Below are 23,311 nucleotides of genomic sequence, written 5' to 3' on the forward strand. Positions count from 1 at the left end.
CTCTCCCCCCCATCCCTGTTCAGGGGATTTAGATATTTAGAGCTTCCAGACCCTAGAAAATCTGGAGGTTGCAGGATGTATTGAGTCAGACATCCTTAGCCTGCTTATTCTGCTTACCACACAGTCCTGTTATTTTCTAAAGAGAGATAATTAGTAGTTATGCCCAGTAATCAAATCTAATTCCCTTCTTAGTCTAGAGAGAAAACAAACAAAACATTGCCTTTTTCTGATGTTAATTTTGTAACTATATAAATGAGCCTCTTAGTTTTTCCTAATTTAGAATGTCAGAGAAGGTGATGTGATCCAAGCAATTTATCACCTTATTTGATCTGAGCCTTTGAAAGAATTCAAAGCAAATGGGTTTTGAAATGAAGAAAGTTGTTTGTTCCCGTGTCATTATTTGACAAAAGGCAGCTTGGTTTAATGAGTTTACAAGAAATGTATTGGAGGTTATTGAACACATGCTATTTGTGGGTAGATGTGCTGCTTGGAAGATCTGCCAGAAGGATCTTGCTCAAAGCAGACTAGGGATGATTTAGTTCAATATTCATCTTACATATGAAGAGACTGTGGTCCACAGAGGGAAATAACTACCAAAGGCTCTCATTAGCTCTTGTCTTGTTTATTTGCAATAGCCTCCTAATGAATCTTCCTCCCTTATTTCCCCTGTCTCATCTCTACTATAAACCATTTTTCATACAACTACTAGAATGATCTTCTTTATGCAAGAGTCTGTTACTATTATATTTCCAATCTTTCCTTGGGTTCCCTATTATTTTCAATTATTTAAACTTTTTTGCCTGACATTCAAGGTTTACTGATTGCCTCAATCTGCCTCTAGTTTATTTTTTGGCCTAATGTAATACTATTCCCCACCATTTATTTTGGGTTCCAGTCAAGATGGACCATTTCCTGTTCCCCAAACCTGTCCCATATTTTTTTTTTTGGCTAGAAACTTTATGCTTGCTATTTCTATGTAGAAGTTGCCCTTTGTTCATTACTCTTTCAGATTTCTACCAATCTTTTAAAGTTTTGTTAAATGCAGTCTATTTCAAGAAGTCCTGTTTTGATTTCATAAGACATTAAAAACCCTTCCTTTTCTGACAGCATATACAACCTGTTCATTATATATAAATATATCCATGCTTAACTACAGCCGGCTTGGGGAGGGTACGGGATGGATGAAAGGGGAAAAAGAATAAAATTTAAAAGTATACAACTTCCTCCAAGGAAGCAAAGATGGACTGTTATGAAAATAATCTCTTATTATTATATATACTTTCTTGAAATGGAAATTTATTGTTACATATTTTGAATCTTCCCTGATGTTCTTCTGGGCACGTGACAATGTAGTTTTTTTTTTTTTTTTAATTTTCCTTTTCTGTCTTTCTTTTTCTATTTTGTTTTTTTCTCATTTTCTCATTTCTAATATTAAAAAATCATGTTCCCAGCCCTCTAATAAACTCATGCACAATAATATGTATTTATCTGGAAATTGCACATCTGTATCTGATACCTTTACGAAGTATAAGGAAGTATAGTTGTATGTATTTGCATATTGCTTCCCTATTAAACTATAAACTCCATAAGAGCAGAGACCAAATGATATCTAAATATTTCATTTCACCCAACTTTTAGCATAGTGTTCCATATATTTGGGAGTTGTTATTCTTTAGTCATGTCTGATTTTTCATGATCCCATTTGGAGTTTTCCTGGCAAAGATATTGAAGTGGTTTGCCATTTCCTTCTCCAGCTCATTTTACAGATGAAGAAACTGAGACAAACAGGATAAAGTGACTTGTCCAAGGTCACACAGCTAGTAAGTAAAAACAAATTTGAACTAAGGAAGATGAATCTTCCTGACTCCAGGCCTGGCACTCTACCCACTGTACCACCTATCAATGCTCTGTATATAGTTGGTGTTTAATAAATATTTTTGAATTAAATTGAATAGTCTGACATTATAAGCAAAATAATAAAACAAAAAGGAAATTTATACTTTTGTCTTTTTAATATTTTTATATTAAATACAATTGAATTTTTTTTAATTTTAAATTTTGACTAGATCAATCCATTCATTCATTCTTTCTTTTTTTTCTATTCAATTCTTCACCTAAGTGCTTTCTACATTATAAAACTGATTAACATGATGAGCAAAATAAACATTTTTGATTAGTGTGGTACAGACTCCTCAGATTTGATCTCTGCTGCTTGTTACTGGTATGACCTTCAGAAAAATCATTCAATCTCTTAAAATTTTCCCTTGTAAAACAAGGAGATTGGATCAAAAGGCCTCTAAGCTCCTTTCCAGCTCTGCCATTCTATGGTACAAAGTTCTTTTCAGGCCTCTGTTTTAGGTTCTAAGACCCCTTCCATCCCTGGAATTCTACATACAAGGTATTAATGTCACTTTCATTCAAGGCTATACTGCAGATAGTTTAAATTAGCTTTCTAGGACTTCTTGTTAAATTTTCATCATGAGCATTTTTAAACCTTGGAAATTAGCAAATGCTACAAATCTGGGCTTGATTTTTTGTTGTTGTTGTTCTATTGACTGTCTAGACTTAAGAAAATGATGGAAAAATGTTAATTCAGACAAGACTTAAAAGTATGTTTTCTATACTTTTTTTTCAGAGACCACCTGGTTGTTAAATATTTACCAGCATATCTGCTTTTATTCTTGATATTCCTTTTTCTAAGGTTCTTTCTAGTTATTATGTTATTAGTTATTATGTAATGGTGGAAGGATTATTTTTCTACCCTCTGATCTTTGTTGTTTCTGCAGCCAAGTGTGTGGATCTTGATCTTCTCTACTGCAATGATGTATCCTACAACAAGACTTTCTATCCCAACTTGCTGGATCAGAAGTCTCGGGAGGTGGTGGAGTTCAGCTCTGAGTATATTCTCTTGAGTGTGATTCACAACTTGCTCCAAGGAGAATGCAATCCCGACCTGAGGTTCCTTGGTTGTTCCATCCTGGCTCCTCGGTGTGATGCAGGCAGAGTCATGAGGCCCTGTCGACATGTCTGTGAGAGCTTGAGGAAAAGTTGCCAACCTGCCTTTGATGGGATTGACATGGCCTGGCCCTACTTTCTGGACTGTGATCGCTTTTTTGTCAGTGAAGAAGAAGGATGCTATAACCCTTTAGAAAAATTGAGAGGTGAATACATAGGCCCAGAGGCATGAAGCTATTTTAATTTATGTTACATGTTTAGGAAATTCTTTCAAGACATTGGGGAGTAGAAGACATACCCATGGATATGTCTGAATCCTTCCATCATTATCAGATAACATTTGTTTGCACCAGTGTCATGGACTCATAAAATTAATCAGAGGGATTTTAGAGACTTAAAAGTTGGCCATTTTAGAGTTGAGGAAACTGTGGTAGAGGTTAACTTATCCAGGACTACAATCTATCATAAGTGTCTGAGGCTGGGTTTGAATTCAGGTCTTTGTGAATCCAGACCTATTGACTGTGTCACTTAGCTTCCTCTTAGAGCATATGGCACAATATTGTCAGTGATAGAAAGCATTCTCAGAAAATAGAATGTGACAGCTGGAAGGGACCTTAGATCAGAGAATTTCAGGGCTGGAAGGGATATTAGAACAGAGAATGCTAGAGATAGAAGGGACCTTAGAACAGAGAATGCTAGAAAAAGAAGGGTCTTTAGAACAGAATGTCAGGGCTGGAAGAAATCTTGGAACATAACATGTTAATAATGGAAGGGATTTGAGAATAATGTTTGGGATGGAAAGGACATTAGAATGGAGAATTTTAAAAATAAAAGGAATCTTACAACAGAGGATGTTCGAGATAGAAGGGACCTTGGAAAAGAGAATTTTAGTCAGCTGTAGAATTTTCTATCCTAACCCCTCTATTTTGAAGAAGAGAGAACCAAGTTTTAGAAAGGGGATGTTGACTTGCCCACCCTCACACAGTATGTAATATTTCTTCTCTCTCTCTTTTTTCTTCTATTAAAGCTTTTTATTTACAAAACCTATGCATGGGGAGTTTTTCAACATTGACCCTTGCAAAATTTTCTGTTGCAAATTTTTCCCTCCTTCTTCCCATCCCCTCTCCTAGATAACCAGTAGTCTAATATATGTTAGATATGTTAAAGTATATGTTAAATCCAATATATGTGTACATATTTATACAGTTATCTTGCTGCACAAGAAAAATCAAATCAAGAAGGAAAAAAAATCCTGAGAAAGAAAACAAAATACAAGCAAACATCAACAAAAAGAGTGAAAATGCTGTGTTGTGATCCACACTCAGTTCACCCATAGTCTTCTCTCTGGGTGTTGATGGCTCTCTTCATCACTGAACTGGTTTGAATCATCTCATTATTGAAGAGAGCCATGTCTGTCAGAATTGATCATTGCATAGTTTTGCTTTTTGTTTTTGTTGTTGTTGTTGTTGTTGAAGTATATAATGATCTCTTGGTTCTGCTCATTTCGCTCAGCATCAGTTCATGTTTAAGTCTCTCAGGCCTCTCTGAAATCATCCTGCTGGTTATTTCTTACAGAACAATAATATTCCATAACACTCATATACCACAATTTATTCAGCCATTCTCCAAATAATGAGTATCCACGTTGTTTCCAGTTTCTTGCCACTACAAAAAGTGCTGCCACAGATATTTTTGCACATATGGGTCCCTTTCCCTCCTTTAAGATCTCTTTGGGATATAAGCGCAGTAGAAACACTGCTGGATGAAAGGGTATGCACAGTTTGATCATTCCTTTTCTTTTCACAGGAAACATAGATGAAAATGAAGAGACCCCCTCCAACGTGCCCTCCTCATTCATCCAGTTTACACACCACTCATACCCACAGATGGTGAGAGTGCTGAAGAAGACAGCTTCCCGATGCTCTCACATTGCCAAGACCTACAGCATTGGCCGTAGCTTTGATGGGAAGGATCTTCTCGTGATTGAGTTTTCAAATCGACCAGGCCAACATGAATTACGTAAGCAAGAGAACATTTTTCATGGATAAGCAAGTTGTGTTATAGAAGGGGACTGAGAACAGATAAAGAGGTTTGACTAATTATAATGATGACTAACAATAATGTGAGATGTATTAATGTAAGATAGGCAATGTAACTTCTTCACTAAAGCAACTTCATAGGGAAGTAGAGATTAAAATCACCTTATTACTCTCATATTTTATAGATGAGGACATTTAGTTCCTATGAGCTAAGGGACTATCTTGTGATCCCTTAACTGTTAGGTGGGCAAGTCAGGATTCAGAAACTGGTTTTTAAAGCCAGGTGTGCTCTTTCTGCACATTATATCATCTCTAAAGTAGTCACAGAGTTCTAAGTCACCTCAAAGGTGAATTAGTCCAAGTACTTCATATTATAGAATAAGAAACTGAAGCTGACTTCACCAAACCAATTCATTCAATAACTGAACCCATATGCTCTGATTCAGATTCTGATGTTCTTTCTACTGGACCACATTATTTATACCAATACTCAGGATTTTACTGTTATATTGTATTTATGAGACTCTGGTCTCACCCTAAATCATTTCTGAATTGAAGCACCTTATTAAAACTGCTAAAGTTTCAAATAAAATGAAAATTTGATAACTTATGCCTAGTGAGATTAATATTGCTGTCTGAAACAACCAGTGTGTAGGGTGTGGTGGAAAGAGCCCAGACAGCACTGGGAGGCCTGTGTTTGAGTCCTCTTTCCACTGCTATTAAGGATGGATCACCAGTTGATAATGACAAAATAGAGGAACTTATTTTTTATTTAGTTTTATTTTATTAAATCGATTAAAATTGACTCTCTTTCTCTCTTCTTCCCCCCATTGAGAAAAGAAGAAAAATAAAATCTGTTTTTACATATGTAGAACCAAGAAAAATATATGGCTCTATTTGCTATGCCATTTAAATAGACACACAGATAGATCTAAGATCCAGATATCTATCTCTATGTATTTAGATATTTATCTATATGTATATATATACACATATCCATATATATGTATATATATGAATTAGATTCAGAATAAAATTAAGACTATGTTTTATATTGTATGATATATATGTATATGTATATATGTGTAATATATATATATATGCATACATATATGAATATGCTTTAATCATCACTGAATTCATCACCTCTCTAACCGGAAGTGAGCAATAAGTGTGATCATGAGTCCTTTGGAATTGTGGTTGGTCATTGAATTGATTAGAAACCATTGAAAGATTTCTAAGCCTTTCAAAGATATTTTTTTTCTTACAATGCTTTTGTTTTCATATGACTTGATCTCCTGATTTGCTCACTTCAATTTCAGTCAGTTCAAAGAACATTCCTAGGTAACTCTGAAACTATCCCCTTCATCATTACTTATAGCAAAATAATTTTTCATCACATTCATCTACCAGCCATTCTTGACTAGTGGACACCCCTTAAGTCCCCATTCTTTGCCAATACAAAAAGAGTTGCTATAAATATTTGTGTACAAATCAATCTTTTTAATTTTTCTTTACTCTGTTTAGGAGGATATAGATTCACTAGGTCAAAGGATATGCAAGGTTTAATAACTTTTGGGACATAGTTCTAAATTGCTTTTCAGAATAGCTGAACCAGTTTACGGCTCTAAGAGCAGTGTATTGATATGCTGATTTTACTGAAACCCTAGGGAGGATCCTTTTTCAGGCAGGAGTTGACCTAGATTATCCCTGAGATGTCTTGTAGCTGACATTTTGTGAAACACTTTATAAGCTGCATATATACATGAGGGAGTCAGTTTTTTTAATCATGGATTTTTATTTTCAAATTATATGCAAAGATAGTTTTTAACATTCATCCTTGTAAAACCTTATGTTCCAAATCTTTCTCCCTCTCTTCCCCCACCTCCTCCCAGACAGCAAGCAATCTAATACATGTTAAACGTCTGCAATTCTTCTGTACACATTTACATATTTATCATGCTGCACAAGAAAAATCAGATCAAAAAATGAGAAAGAAAAAAAAAAAGCAAGCAAACAATTACCAAAAACGTGAAAATATGTTGTGATCCACATCCAGTCGAGGGAGTTGTTGTTACTAATATAAGATATGGCTACATATTGCAATTGTTTTATTTTAGCTTGAATTATTCACTTTGGATATACTGATCACATTAAAAGGATAACTACCAAATTTTTACTTCATGTTAAGTAGACACTGTTTTAAGAACCTAACTATAATCAGTAAGTAATGAGAAATTTCATTTTCTGAAGTTATTCTGTATGTTTAATCATGGTAAATGATTCACCATAGAGTACTAGATCAGGAGTCAAGGTGGCCTAGATTTGAATCTTTCCTCAGATACTTGCTTGCTCTGTGTATCTAGGTGCGTTACTTAATATCTATGCCTCAGTTTCTTCATGGATAAAATGGAAATTCTAATAGCATCTCTTCATAGGTTGTGAGAGTGAAATAGGGTAATGTATGTACAGTTCTCCATAAACCTTAAAGTGCTAGAAAAAGTAAGAAAATTTTGTTAGAATGATGAACATTTATTTCTATGTAGTTTCAAAGAGGTTTTTTTAAGGAATAATTGATGTGGAGAGTAGAAGTGAATAGACGACCATCATATGAATAATGATTCATTGATGAATTAGGTAAATCCGCGTTTTCAAGATCTGACAAAGATAAGGAGTATTTATTTAGTTTAAGTAATTTAGTTATTCTCACTGATGTTGTTTGAGTGCTGAGGTTTTATAGGAAAAAAATCTGTGAAATTATGTTATGTATAAATTCCTTTTTTTGTTTTTCCTATTTTGCATTTTGCTCACCATGGATCTTAGATAGGTGAGTTTCATTTTTGATTCAGATGTTTTCACTTGATTAGATTTCTTTAGCTTTCCCTAGCTGGGTCTTGTTCTTTATACAGCAAGGTAAGAGATCATGGATATATGTTTTTGTGTATGGTTTTTTAAAATCTTTAAATGCATTTTAGATTTTCCTCTTAAATTTTTAATGTATTGTAGAGGGAGACTCATTTTTTATTTCTAAGACATTCCTGTTTACAGTGACTTGTGAAACTTTCAACATATATTCTCCAGATGCAAACTTGATTTCAATTAATGTCAAACAGCCTTGGACTTTGTGTCCCTGAATTCAGTAGTTGCCAAGTATTACACTGATTTGAGGTATTTGCTTGCTTATTATTTCATTGGTCCTCCTTTAGAGGATTATAGGTTTAGAACCAAAAATGGCATTAAAAGTCATCAGATCCAATGCCCTTGTCTTACAAATGAAAAAAAGTGAAACACAGATAAATTAAATTATTTACAGTCATAAGGCTAGCAAATTTCATTCCTTCCTTTCTCAGAACTTGTCCTGTTCATGGCTGACTCTTTGAATACCTCCTCTATGTGGATCTGGAATGATTTGTTAGTGTAAATGAATCACATATTCATATGAACTCCTTTCAACAATCCATATAACTTTTCTCTGCCTTCTCATGAAGAGCAGGGTAATTAGTATAGAGACTTCCTTTGTGCCTCAGTTTTTTAATGGATAAAATAGAAATACTAATTGTATCTCTTCACAGGCTGTGAGGATGAAGTAGGATAATGGAAATACAGTTCTTCACAAACCTTAAAATGCTAGAAAATTTGAGCTGGTATAATGGGCATTTATTTCTACCTGGTTTCAATGAATTTTTAAGGAATAATTGATCAAGAAAGTAAAAAGCGAGTAGACTATCATCACATGAATAATGATTCATTGATAAATTAGTTAGACATGAATTTCCAAGCTCTGATACAATAGATCTTTCAAAAGTCTATTAAAGGAACTTATGATGCCTAACTTTTTTTTTTAGAACAATAAGAGAAAATTTTATTGATTATAATTTTCAGAGCAATAGGTATCCAGATGTCAAAAGGGAGGAAAATGGCCAGGATACAGATGAAGGCACATATTCATGAGATGTTTACAGCTGGTTTAGTTCCTCCCATACATGGCATGTAGTGTCCTTAGGTTACATCTACTTTTCCAACCTCCATCTCATAATTCCTCAACCCCCTCCCCCTTTTTAGTCATGCACTTCTCCCCTATCTACAGGTAGTTTCTTCCTGGATCCTTTAATTTATTTATGAAGTCAACTTCTCTATATAAGTCAAATATCCATTTGGAGTTTCTTTTGTTGTAGGAGATGAAATGTTTATCTATCCCTAATTTTTGCAAAACAAGTTTTCAGTTTTTCCAGGAATTGTTTTCAAATAGTGAGCCCTTACTCCAATAGTTGGAATATTTTGATTTATTTGTTTTGGTAAGTTGTGGATATAATTTGTTCTATGATCAGTATCTTTTTTTTTTTGTATTATAGCCTTTTTTTATTATTTAATAGCCTTTTATTTACAGGTTATATGCATGGGTAACTTTACAGCATTAACAATTGCCAAACCTCTTGTTCCAATTTTTCACCTCTTACCCCCCACCCCCTCCCCCAGATGGCAGGATGACCAGTAGATGTTAAATATATTAAAATATAAATTAGATACACAATAAGTATACATGACCAAACCGTTATTTTGCTGTAGAAAAAGAATCAGACTCTGAAATATTGTACAATTAGCTTGTGAAGGAAATCAAAAATGCAGGTGGGCATAAATATAGGGATTGGGAATTCAATGTAATGGTTTTTAGTCATCACCCAGAGTTCTTTCTCTGGGCGTAGCTGGTTCAGTTCATTACTGCTCCATTGGAAATGATTTGGTTGATCTCCTTGCTGAGGATGGCCAGGTCCATCAGAACTGGTCATCATATAGTATTGTTGTTGAAGTAAATAATGATCTCCTGGTCCCGCTCATTTCACTCAGCATATGATGCCTAACTTAAAGAAAAAAAGACTTTAGGAGAAAATGATAGCTATTCAGTTATTTGAAGGACTATCAAAAATGACTAACATATTTACTTTAGCCTCAGAAGGCTGAATTAAGAGCAAGGATTGGAAGGTTTCCATAGTGACACAGTGGTCCAACCCAGATGTTTCAGTTCCTGAACCATAAAGCTTGTGGAATCCTAGGGGACTTTGCAGAATTATTAGGCAGGCTATTCAATGCTAAAAGTAGTAAGCTTTTATTTGGCATATTACCTTGTTTAGTTGGAGACACCCCAAATTGGAAGCACAAAATGCGAAGCAGGGAGAACAAGTAGGGCATATGGTTACACTAAGCTTTTGCCACATCTTCTGGTTCAGTGCATCCAGAGTCACTGTAGTATGAAGATGCTGAAGAGTACTAGGGATTTTATGTGAAGTGACATGGTTTCCACAAATCTCATCTCTGAGGTCACAAATAAGAAGCCCCTTGGAAACTGGGAATTTCCAGAAAGAAAGATTTTAGATATGGGCTATTTCCAAGTAAGAAGAAGAAAATGGCATGAAAGAATGGACAGAATATTCAGTCAGGAATGTGTGGGTTCAAATCCTCCCTCAGATAATTAGTTGCTTTTTGATTCTGGTCAAGCCACTTTACTCCTGCCTTCATTTTCCTCTCTGTTAAAAAAAAAAGGATGGAGGGAGATTTTCACTCAATGACCTCTAAATTTTTTTCTAGCTTTAAATTCAGGATGTCAAAATTCTGTGGGGGGGCATATTTAGAGTAGAGATTGCTCTTTGGGGAAAAAGACTAGGCTCAGAAAAGTAGAAAGCTTTTCTCCATAACTATATAACTATAACTATAACTATATATATATATATATATATATATTTCCTTGTTGGATGGTAAATCTGAGATCTCATTTATGTTGATATTCCTTCCAGTGATGAAGATTACAGCCTTTCTGGGTATTTATTCATGAGACAACATAGTGGAATGAATTGAGCACTGGATTTGCAATCAGGAAGACTTGGTTTGAACCACACTAATTGTTTGACCTAGAATAAGTCCCATAACTTCTCTGAGATTGAATTTCCTCATTTATAAAATGAGGAGATTGGACTTGAAGACGTCAAAGGTTCTTTCCTATTGTGAAATCTACTGTCCAAGCATTTCAAGAAGCAGATGGGAGGGATTTTCTGGAGAAGCTTTCTATAGTGGGTGAAAGATGGGAATGAAATGACCTCTAACTCTTTTCAAGTCTTTTATTCCATGATTTAACAATTCAACTGTCTCTGAAAGATATCTTAATGGACACATTTGTGCCAAATGACCACCAATCACTTTTTTTAACTCACTGACTAACCAATGGCATGTCTGGCTTTCAAAAGACAGCATCATTTTTAAATGATGGCCCCTTTCAATGTCTCTTTCCACAGTTGAACCAGAATTTAAGTACATTGGCAACATACATGGAAATGAAGTGACTGGGAAGGAGATGCTCATTTACCTTGCTCAGTATCTGTGCTCAGAGTACTTGCTGGGCAATCCACGAATCCAGACCCTGATTAATACCACCCGGATTCACCTGCTACCTTCCATGAATCCTGATGGCTATGATGTGGCAGCAGCAGAGGTGAAAGTCTGACCTTTTATTTCTTGGGAAATAGAAGAAAAATAGGGCAATAAGCCTAGTGTAGATCGGTGGAAATAGCACTGGATTAGGGGTTGGAGGTCCAGGATTCAGAGTAGATCCTGCCATTTATTGACTGTATTTTTATGAAACAGTTTTCTAAATTTCTTCTCAGTTAGGTGGTACAGTAGATAGACCACTAGGCTCAGAATCAGGAAAACTCATCTTCATGAGTTCAAATCTGGCCTCAGATACTTCCTAGCTGCATGACCTTGGGTAAGTCACTTTACCCTGTTTGTTTCAGTCTCCTCATTTGTAAAATAATATGGGACAAAATGGCAAAACACTCAAGTATCTTTGCCAAGAGAACCTCAAATTGGATCATGAAAAGTTGTTTATAATTGAAAATGACTTCATAACAACAACACCAAAGCTTCTTCATCTATAACTGGTGAAATTGGACAGTTAGTAAAGTTTGTAAGCACTGATAAAGTGTTTACCATGTGTTTAGCACTGCACTAAACATTTGAATACAAATACAAACATGAAGGAAAAGAAGGGCAGCCTCTGTTCTCATGGAGCTTATACCCTAATTGGGGAAAACAATACTTATTAAAGGAATTGGAAGAGCTTCACTTTGTGAATTTCTAAATGGTCACATGCGAGGGATTCTTATTATAATTACATAAGACAATTTTTTTCTCCGATAATAGCTTATTTTCAAAATTTATGCAAAGACAGTTTTCAACATTCACATTTGCAAAATCTCGAGTTCCAATTTTTTCTCCCTTTCTTCCCCTCCCCCTCCCCTGGACAGCAAGTAATCCAATATGTTAAACATCTGAAATTTTTCAATACATATTTATATAATTAGCATGCTGCACAAGAAAAATCAGATCAAAGGGAAAAATGAGAAAGAAAACAAAAAACAAGCAAACAATAAAAAGGTGTTATGCACACTCAGTCCCCACAGTCCTTTCTCTGGATGCAGAAGTCTCTCCATCACAAGTCTATTGGAAATGGCCTAAATCACCTCACTGTTGAAAAGAGCTATGTCCATCAGAATTGATCATTCTTAATCTTAATCTTCTTGTTGCTGTATAATGTTCTTCTGGTTCTACTCACTTCACGTAGCATCAGTTCATCTAAGTCTCTCCAAGCCTCTCTGAAATCATCTGCTGGTCATTCTTATAGAACAATAATATTCCATAACATTCATATGCCACAATTTATTCAGCCATTCTCCAATTGATGGGCATCCACTCAGTTTCTAGTTTCTGGTCACTACAAAAAGGACTGCTACAGACAAACATTTTTGGACATATAGATCCTTTTTCCTTTTTTATGATCTCTTTGGGATACATACCATACATGTACCCTGTAAGGTATATGCATTATTATCCCCATTTTGTAGCTGAAGAACTACTATTCCAGTAGAAACACCACTGCTTTTCAGAGTGGTTGGTTTAGTTCACAACTTCACCAACAATGTATTAGTGTCCCAGTTTTCCCACAGCTCCTCCAACATTTATCATTATCTTTTCCTGGCATCTTAGCCTCTTTTCTATGAGAGATGTATAGTGGTACCTCAGCATGAAGACAATAGGTTTTATTCCTGGAAAAGACTATAGAGATTGGTCCAAAATCTCATTTGATAAATTAGAAAATTTAGGGTAATAAAGGGGACTTACAAAGTCAGACAAATAGTAAGTAACAGATCTGTGTTGTCTATGGGTCTTTTGGATATATATCTGATATTTCTTTTCTTCCCTGAGATTCTGTGATTCTTTAGTGATGTTTTTTGAGGTAGTTGGGGTTAAGAGACTTTTTCAGGGTCATGCACCTACTAATGTTTAGTATCTGAGGCCAAATTTAAACTCGGGTCCTCTTGACTCCCAGGCTAATGTTCTATCCATTGTGCCATCTAAGTGCCAATTCTGTGACTCTAAAGCAGTTGTTTGGGAGAATAATAATGAGATATCATTTGCATGAATATTTTCTTTAGTTTTTCTCTGCATTTTTGGCTTTATGTAGGCATATGTATTTGAGAGCTATGAAACATAGGATCAAGATTTTGAATGGGCAGGACTGTTAGAGGCCATTGAGTTCAATTGTCTCATTTGGGAGCAGCTAGTCCATAGTGCATAGTCCTGAAATCATGAAGATCTGTCCAAATTCTTCCCCAGACATTTACTAGTCATGTGATCTTGGGAAAGTTACTTGACCTCTGTCTGCTTCAGTAAGAATAACAACTAATTATTTTTTATGGTTGTTGTGACAGTAAAATGAGATAATATTTGTAATGTATTTTGTAAACCTTAAAGGTCATCATATAATTGATAATTGTATTATTATCATTATTACAGATGAGGAAACATGATACCAAGAAGTCCCATGTTCTCATAGCTAGAGTAGAATTCACTCTTAAGTTTTTCTGACTTTAAGCACTGAATTCTATTTACTATAAATAAGACATACTTTTTGACATGGTGGGAAGTCTATAGGATATGAAAGAATCTTCTCTTGGATTTTGAGACATCATTTAGTAAAGCTAACTTCTAGGAGAGAAAGGAAATGATGGTCAGTCTCAGTTACAGAGAACAAGCCAAGAGTTCTTCGATTAGAGCAGGACATGCTTTCACTTGGAGAAGTCAGTTTTCTTCATGGAGAAGGGTGTATTATAATTGTCCTTGAAGGATAAATAGGAAGATATCAACTGGGGGCTAATAGGGGGGTGAGTAAGGTATTGAATCTTTGCAGGAATAATGCATGATGTGAGCAAAGGCATGGGGATTGGGAACTCCAGGTGTATTTTTTGGAGGGGAGGGGTATATTAGAAAATGGAGTTTGTGAAGATCAGTGAAACATTAGCTTGGGTCATTGTTATACAATGACAATATTATACAATGACAAAAGTCATTGTTATAAATGACTTTTAATACCTCAGGCTAAGGAATAAGAATTATCCTATGAGTAATTAGAGGCTATTAAAGGGTCATGAACCAAACTGAGAAATGAAGAAATATATTAGAATTATTTTGGGTGGATCAGAATGAGAGTGAATGGCTCATGGAGTCATAAGTTAAGTTTTATAGTATAATAAAATCTCATAATTTTATAAAAAATAATAAATGAAACCAGGAGTGGTCAATGACCTATCCATAGATCTCTAGCTAGTTAGAACATAAGGCATGAACCAAACCAAGTCTTACTGACTTTGAGACTGGAGCTCTCATCACAAGGCCACATAATTTCAAGGATGCATCAAGCCCATTCTAGAGAATATTGCAACTTGTCAAGCAAGGGATGGTAAGGTTTCAGCTTGTATAATGTCAATAGAGATAGAAAGCAAGAGACAAATGAAAAAAATTGTTGAGATTGAGGTAGAATTGACAAATTTAAGCAGATTACATCCTTGGAACAACCAGGGGATAAAAAATTACCTAAAGATGAAGACTTCCTTCAGGGCTGGCCTAAAAAGGATGAACCTGGGAATGGACAGGATGATTCAGTCCTGACCTGCTGGCTTGGTTTGGCCTTAAGGGGCCTGTCTTGTACACAGCAGGATACAGACCTGCCCTCACTTACTCCCCATGGCAACTTAGAAGAGTACATTTTTCTCAAGACGAGGTCTATGGGTTTACCTCTTGAGCTCTGGCCAAATCCCATTGAAAGTAATTATGGCCCATAGAGTTCTCTATTCCACTGTTTGTGAGTTTCTGAAGCTTTTATCCTCTTATGTCCCACTGGGCGGGTAAGCTTTCAATAGTTACCGCCAGGACACATTAGAGAGGACAGCACATCAGGAGGGAGAGGCCCCTGTCTAATGTAGACTGCGTCCTTGAGAATGGTTTCATTATATACTCCATTAAACAAAAGGACAAAGAACCAGTTCAATGGAGCTTACCAATGAGCCTTAAAATCATGGCATATTGGAACTGGACGGGGCTTGGCACATAGATCATAGAATGTCAGAAGTGGAAGAGACCTTACGATATGGAATGCTTTAGAAATGGAAACTTATTAGATTGTGAAATATAATAATAATAACTTGCAAGATTTTAGCACTTTATGATTTGTAAAGTATTTTGCATAGATTAGGCAAATATAAGCAGTTGAGTGGTTCAGTGGATAGAGTGCTGGCTATGGAGACCTGAGTTCATATTCTGCTTCATATATTTCTTTTGACTTTAGTTTCTTCAACTATAAAATGGGGATAATAATGAATATACCTTAAACCAGTGGTTCTCAAAGTATGGTCCAGAGCAGCCTGAGAATCTCTGAAATCCTTTCAGAGAGTCTCCAAATTCATAAACTAATTAATTATTTTTAATGTGATCAATACCTATAACTATAATCCACATAAACAAAAACTCTTTGGACAGATCCTCAATTGTTTTTAATAGGATAAGGGTATTGAGAACAAAAGTTTGAGAACCACTGCTTTAAAGGGTTGTTGTGAGAATAAAATGTTTGCAAGGTGCTTAGCACAATGCCTGACACATAGTAGGTATTGTATTGTTGCTAGCTATTATATTATCTCCTTTGAGCTTGAAGTATGAGACAGTTATATTCATTTTATGAATGAGGAAACTGAGGAGGAAGAAATACCATGTAACTATGACAGACCATGTGAGTTTTCCTGGTTCCAGATCTAACATTCTAAAATAACACATTATTGCTGGCAGGAACCTTAGAACACAGAACCTTAGAGCAAAGATTGTAGAATGTAAGAAATGTAAGAAACTTTAAAATAATGAATGATAAAGATGGAAAGGCATTTATAACATGGAATATAAAATGATGGAGATGAAAGGCTTCTTAGAACATTGATATTGTACCAAGAAAGTTTTGTCACTGGAAAAAATCTAAGAGATTATCAAGTACAACCCATATCTAAACAAAAATACCTTCTGTTCGAATGAAATTTTTTAATACTGGCCATGCCTGAAGATGTCTTTCTCTTCATTTTTAAGTTCACCACCTCTTCAGCTGGAGTTGAGTGCTTTATTTTCAGCTTTTTTGGACTGTCAATAGATAGATAGTAATAGATAGATAGATAGATACAGCAGAGGATCTCTCTCTCTCTCTTTCTCTCTCTTTCTCTCACACAAATTTCTTCCAGCTTTGATTCCAACTCTGAGTGAATTTTTAACAACCTTCAATAGCCTTGATTTAATACCTCTACTGATGAGGCAGAACTTTTCTTAATGACATAGTTGCTTCCAATGTTAATAAGGCTATATTAAATAATATATAATATAATTAATATATAATATAAATAAATATATAATAAGGCTATATTAAAATGAAATCTTCCTCCTTATCAGAAGTGGAAGGGAGTTTAGAATACAAAATATAAACTATTAGAAGTGAAAGACTTAGATCATGATATAGAAGGACTGTAATTAGCATATTTTTAGCAAAATATGATGCTTTATGTCTACTGATCCTCAGCAGGACATGTAGAATCACTCTGTTCCATGATAACATTTTGATTGTTTGAAGGTAACTCTCATCCTCACCTCCTTAAGTGTTTTCTCCAGTCTCCTATTACTAGACTTCAACTTATCAATGGGGATCATAGTATCCAATCCTCTTACTATTCTGATTATTCTGCTCTGGACCAACTCGCTTATACTTTCCTTTTAAAAATTCAATGACCAGCACTAAATGCAACATTTATCCTGTGTTTGGTCTGCCCAGGGCATGATGATCAACATTTGGACTTTGTTTCTTTCAAAATTCACCATTTACTTATAACCTATCATTCCTACTGCCCTCTCTCCATCCTCCCATTGCATAATCATTTCTGTCCAGTGAAATCTATCTATCTTTTATTTATTTGTCTATCCTGTTTACAACTATCTAGTCTGTCCATTTCTCTGCATCTCTCTTTCTTTTTCTCTATTTCTGCCTCTGTCTCTCTGTGTTTCTGTGTCTGTATCTTTGTTACTTTTTTCTCTGTGTCTCTATGTCTCTCTGTGTGTCTCTGTCTCTTTCTGTCTCACTCTCTCCCTCCCTCCTTTTCTTTCTGTCACTATCTGATTCAGTTTATATCTGTTTGTCTGTCTCTATCTATCTATCATCTATATTTCTATCATCTGTTTATCTCTGTCTTTTGTCTCCATATCTGTCTATATCTATATGTCTATTTGCCTCTCTTTTCCTCATCTTTTATATCTTTCTGTCACCATCTTTTTGTCCATCTACCTATTTGTCTAGCTTCATCTCTCTATCTGTCTGTCCTTTGTCTATCCTATTTCTATCTAGGTTTGTGTGTTTAATTTGACCCCTCCTGTTTCTCTCTTTCACTATCTGACTCTGATACTGTCTGCATATTTTTATTTGCTTCTCTCATCTCTCTCATCTCTCTCTCTCTCTGTATATATATATATATATATATATATATATATATATATATATCTAGTCTAGCAAAAATTTTTTTAATACTGGCCATGCCTGAAGATGTCTTTCTCTTCATTTTAAGTTCATCACCTCTTCAGCTGGAGTTGAGTGCTTTATTTTCAGCTTTTTGGACTGTCATTGCATGGATCAGAACATCAAAATCTTCCTGTTGCTTTTTCTCTTTGATATTTTTGTCATTGTACAAATTGATTTCTTGGTTCTGCTCATTTTTTTCTGAATGAGTTCACAGGGGTCTTTCTAGTTTCCAGTAAAACTTGCCATGTCATCATTTCTGATAGCACAATATGACAGTGTATCCATAAGCCACAATTTGCTTAGCTACATGTGGATTCCAGGCACCTGTTCAAACAAAAAATGAATGATATAACTGGTGTGGTAGGTGGTAGTGCTGCCATGGATTTTCTAGTTAAAATCTCTTAATTAATACAACCAAAAATAAGATCCAAAAAAATGTCTTGTTCTAGGTCAAACAAGGATTTGATGATAGGAGGTAGGACTAGAACCCAACACTTACCACAGTGTTAACTTGGTGCATAATAGGTGTTTAATAAATATTGATTGATTGATAGATCCAAATTTCCTCACTCCCAATATGTTGCTCTTATGCCTTTACCACATTGCTTCATCCTTTCCATACTTGCCTTATCTGGGAATTGAGAAGTAGTTGATGAATTAAATTGACTTAAATACTACCTGATTTCAGGGTGCAGGATATAATGGATGGACAAGTGGCCGGCAAAACTCTCAGAATCTGGACCTCAACCGCAACTTCCCTGACCTGACTTCAGAATATTACCAGCTAGCAAATACTCGAGGAGTTCGAACTGACCATATTCCCATTCCAGAGTATTACTGGTGGGGTAAGGTATGAATTACACATCTTTTACTAACTCCATCACAATCAGTTGTTTTTTTTTTTTATTTTTAACTCCCAAGGGGGACACAGACTACTGTATTCAAATGATTTCAGACAGTCCAATCTAACCCTACCCAATCCATTCATTACTACATTTACTAAATGGCTACTGTGTATGGACCCCTATATTTATTTGGGGAAAGTGTAAACTTTGACCTCCATGGGGCTCAAAACCTAGAAGAGGAATAAGATATAAATATATAAAACTATAATACACAATGCTACCCCACGGAATTTTATGAGTATAACACAAAGAGATAGGTGAAAATTAGGAGGGGAAAAGGGCATTATGAACAATGTCCCTTAGCTTCAAAAATGTTTTTCTTCAATTTATTTCAATCAATAGGATTTTATCAGATACTTACTGTACTTGCAGCCCAGCCCTGTGCTAGAAAATATGGGGTTATAAAAGAAATTTATAATATTTTGTACATTTCTTTCAGAAATTCTGTTCCTAGCATCTCTGTATATAAGCCATCTAGCGCTGTCTAGAATTCATCTGAATGGATTGTCTTCCCCTGTTAGACTATGTTCTTGGATCAAGCCAATGGGAACAAGATGGAGTCTCCTAGGATCATAGAACAAATATAAAATTCTTTTTCCACCCTGACATCTCTCACCCAAACAATCATCATTTGAATGACTTTTGGTAGTTGAATGCTCGGCACCAAAGCCATGTGATTACTGCCTCCTGAGGGTGATCTCCTAGAAACAGCTTTGGAGATGGAATCAGAGGGTGTGGGTAGCATCCCTACCTTTTTTTAGGGGAGGAGAAATGTTGGGCCACCAAGTTCTCTGATACAGAGGAAAGGGTTGAGATGGTGCTTTTTTAAGGATTCTTATAGATCATAGGAAGATTAGGGTTGAGAGAATTCTTGGAGTATAGGGAATAAAATAAGAGGGAACCTTGGAAATTATCTAATGTTTTTAAAAAATTAAAAAAAAAACCCTGAACCTTATTGAGTAATTTACCTAAAGTTGCAGAGCTAGTAAATGCAGATTCAGGATTTGAAGCCAGGCCTTTGACACCTAGTTCGGGGTACATTCTACTATGTGTTTGCTTGCTTGTTTGTCTGTATTATTTTGTTTTGTTTTACCTTCAGTGACATGGGAGCCACTCAGAGTAAGTTAGTGGTAAAGTCAGGCAAAACCCTAGAATCTTTGATATAAAACAAGCATGTTTGGAGGGCATATAACATGTGTCAGAACTGGGCTGTACTGGGGATAAAAAGAAAGGCAAAAAACAGTAGTTTAGAAGCTCATAGACTAATGGAAGTGACTTTAGAAACCTGTTAGTCAATAGTCAGCAGCAGGTTTTTTTTGAATCACTAAAGTATATTTTTATTTTTTATTAAAGCTTTTTATTTTCAAATATTTCATTTTCCATATGCATGGATAATTTTTTGACATTGACTTGTAAAACCTTGTGTTCCAAATTTCCCCCCCCCCCTTCCTCCTATCCTCTTCCCTAGATGGCAAGTGATTCAAAATATGTTAAACATGTTAAAATATATGTTAAATCTAATATATGTATACATATTTATATAATCCTCTTGTTGTACAAGAAAAATAAGCTCAAAGGGGGGAAACTGAGAAAGAAAACAAAATGCAAGCAAACAACAACAAAAAGAGTGAAAACACTATGTTGTGGTCCACCCTCAGTTCCCACAGTTCTCTCCCTGGGTGTAGATGACTCTCTTCATCACTAAACAATTGCAACTGGCTTCAGTCATCTCATTCAGCAGTCTTTGAGGACTTACCATGTGCCGGGCATTATTCTAAGTTCTAGGAATAAATAGAAAGATAAAATACAATTTTTACCACCAAGAAACTCATATTTAGAAACATAAGATTATATAGGGTAGATAGAAGCTAATCTGAATCCTGGAAAGACCCATTGAAGAAAGTGGGTTTGAGGAGAGTCTTAAAGGAAGTCAGGAAAGTAAAAAGTTTGTAGGTATGGGAGGAGGGCGTGAGATATGATGATCAAAAACTGTTATGTGGGGGATGGAGTCAAATCCCCCTCATTTTATAGGTATGGTTTCTGAGAGGTACAGACATGAAATGAGAGTAGATAATCCTCTAAGGAGTTAGTTGGTGGCCAAGGAAAGACCAGATCCACAATTCTGTAGCCTCTATAGTTAGGGAATGACCATAAGAGTCTGGAGACTTATCAGTGAGGGTCCTTTCTACCTACCATTCCCATCAGTCCTCACTGTACATGACTATAGAAATAAAAAGTCCAGACCTAGGACATCGCTTGGAATTTGTTTTACTGAATAAATCCCCAATATCAGCACGTTGTCTCATTATTTGCTTTTTTCTCCCCAAAGGGGTTGGGTGATAACTTAGGCGTTACAGCTGTATGCCCCATCTCTGCTACTATTCCCCAGGCTTCTTTGCTTCCAGCTTCGAAAGCTTTCATTAAAACCTGCCCTGCTGAGTGTACATTTTAAAAACTGCTCAGCCAGCAGCATGTCTGAAATGTCCCTGCAGAACAAAGTTGACTAACATGCTCTTTGTGAAGTCTTTATGAGAAATGCAAAACTTTGAGAGAGTTTCAAAGGGGAAACGTGTTTGAGAAGATTTTGTGTCTTTCTTTTCTTTCATAAAAATATGTCCTCTTGTGATGGAAAGAGCCATGAGCATACAAAGAGAGAATTACAGAGATGGATCAAAGCATAGTATTTTCAGCTTTTTTGATTGTGGTTGTTGTTTGTTTGTTTGTTTTTTTAATTTCTTATATTTATTTTTTCCATTTTGATTTGTTTTTCTTGTGCATAATGATGAATATGGAACTATGTTTCAAAGGATTGCACATGTTTAACCTGTATTACATTATTTGCTGTCTAGGGGAGGGAGTGGGGCAAAGGAGGGAGAAAAATTTGGAATACAAGGTTGCAAGGTGAATGTTTAAAACTATTTTTGCCTGTATTTGGAAAAATATAAAAGCTATTTTTTTCAAAAAAGAAACAAAATATGATGCTGTGATAAATGTAGAATTATGTTTAGAAGAATTACACATGTGTAGCCTATGTTGAATTACTTGCTGTCTTGGGGAGGAGGTAGTAGAGAGGGAGAAAGAAAAGTTTGGAACACAAAGTTTTACAAAGGTGAATGTTGAAAACTATCTTTGCATGTATTTGGAAAAATAAAAAGCTATTATTATTAAAAATAATATATATATCCTATGACTATAGAGATAGTTTATTAAAGTGAAAAGAGTGAGATATATTTAATTAGAGATTAAAGAAGATTCAAGGTCCTGTAGTATAATCTCTTTATTTTAACAGATGAAGAAACCAATGCATACAGATAGTAAATGCCTTACCCAAAATTACAGTAAATTAATTAGTAGATGAAGCAAGAGTAGAATCATGAGACCAGGGTTTTTAGAACAACAGGTTCTGAACCTACAGCATGAGCCTGGAGTCAGAGAGACCCAAATTCAAATCCAACCTCAGACAAACTTGGAAAGTTTGTTTGCCTCAGTTTCTTCATTTGTAAAATGAACTGGAGAAGAAAATGACAAACTAGTCTAGTATTTTTCCCAAGAAAACCCTAAATGGGGTCATAAAAATCAGACATAAGTGAAATGACTCAACAATAATTTTATTTTTAATTTTTGATGCAGCTAGGTGACTTAGTAAATAGAGTTCTGGGCCTGGAGTCAGGAAAATGAGTTCAAATCCAATGTATAGAGGTATAAACCTCTATTTAACTCAGTTTTTTCAACTTTGAAATGGGGATAATAACAGCACCTACATTTTAGGATTATTGTGAAAAATCAAATGATATAATATTTGTTTAAAAATTGTTTAGCATAGTGCCTAGTACATAAGAAGCTTTAATAAATATTTATTATTTTTCCTTCTAATCCTAATGCTTAGCACAATGTCTGGCACACAATAAGCACTTTTAAAAAGGGACGACATGGCCTTATAACCAACAAATATTAGAGTTGGGAGTAAATTCCAAGATTATCTGGTGTCCTCACTACACCAAAATAATGATGCTATAACATGACATTATCTGAGGACCAGCATAGAGATATTTCAAACTTGTCAAGCCATTTATTTCCCCTAAAAGTGAAATGAAAAAGAAAAAAACTTATTTTGCTCATAAGATAGCTCATGTATGGGTTAGCCCAAAGTCTCAGCCTTTTAATATTAACTGCAACCAAACTGAGCTAGTAAGCTCCATCAGGATCTTTGCATCTAATTTTTCTTGGAACACGATAGAATTTACTGAGAGGCCAGCTGGTATCTCTCTAGCTACTTACCCTGCCCCTCCCAAGGCAACAATCATCTTTTCCTAAGACCTCATTGAACACTTTGCATCTCTTCTTACAAAAGGCATAGCATAATGGAGAAAAAGATGATCTTGAAATCAAGAAGATCTGGTTCAAGTCTCGGCTCTGATACATACTGCCAAATGAACCTGGGGGAAAAATCATTTAATTTTTCAGGACTTTTTGTTGCTATTCATTCATTT

General features: G+C 35.3%; 1 protein-coding gene across 1 annotated transcript in view; it reads left to right on the forward strand.

Annotated features, from left to right (window-relative positions):
- CPZ (carboxypeptidase Z) overlaps positions 1–23,311 on the forward strand; it is a 57,400-nt gene that overhangs the window by 13,548 nt on the left and 20,541 nt on the right. The window contains exons 3-6 of the mRNA XM_031941580.1: positions 2,787–3,161; positions 4,762–4,974; positions 11,279–11,475; positions 18,605–18,766. Coding sequence (XP_031797440.1) covers positions 2,787–3,161; positions 4,762–4,974; positions 11,279–11,475; positions 18,605–18,766 — 947 coding nt within the window. The remainder of the gene's footprint in view (positions 1–2,786; positions 3,162–4,761; positions 4,975–11,278; positions 11,476–18,604; positions 18,767–23,311) is intronic.

The sequence above is a fragment of the Sarcophilus harrisii genome, chromosome 6 (genome assembly GCF_902635505.1).
Source record: "Sarcophilus harrisii chromosome 6, mSarHar1.11, whole genome shotgun sequence".
NCBI lineage: Eukaryota > Metazoa > Chordata > Mammalia > Dasyuromorphia > Dasyuridae > Sarcophilus > Sarcophilus harrisii.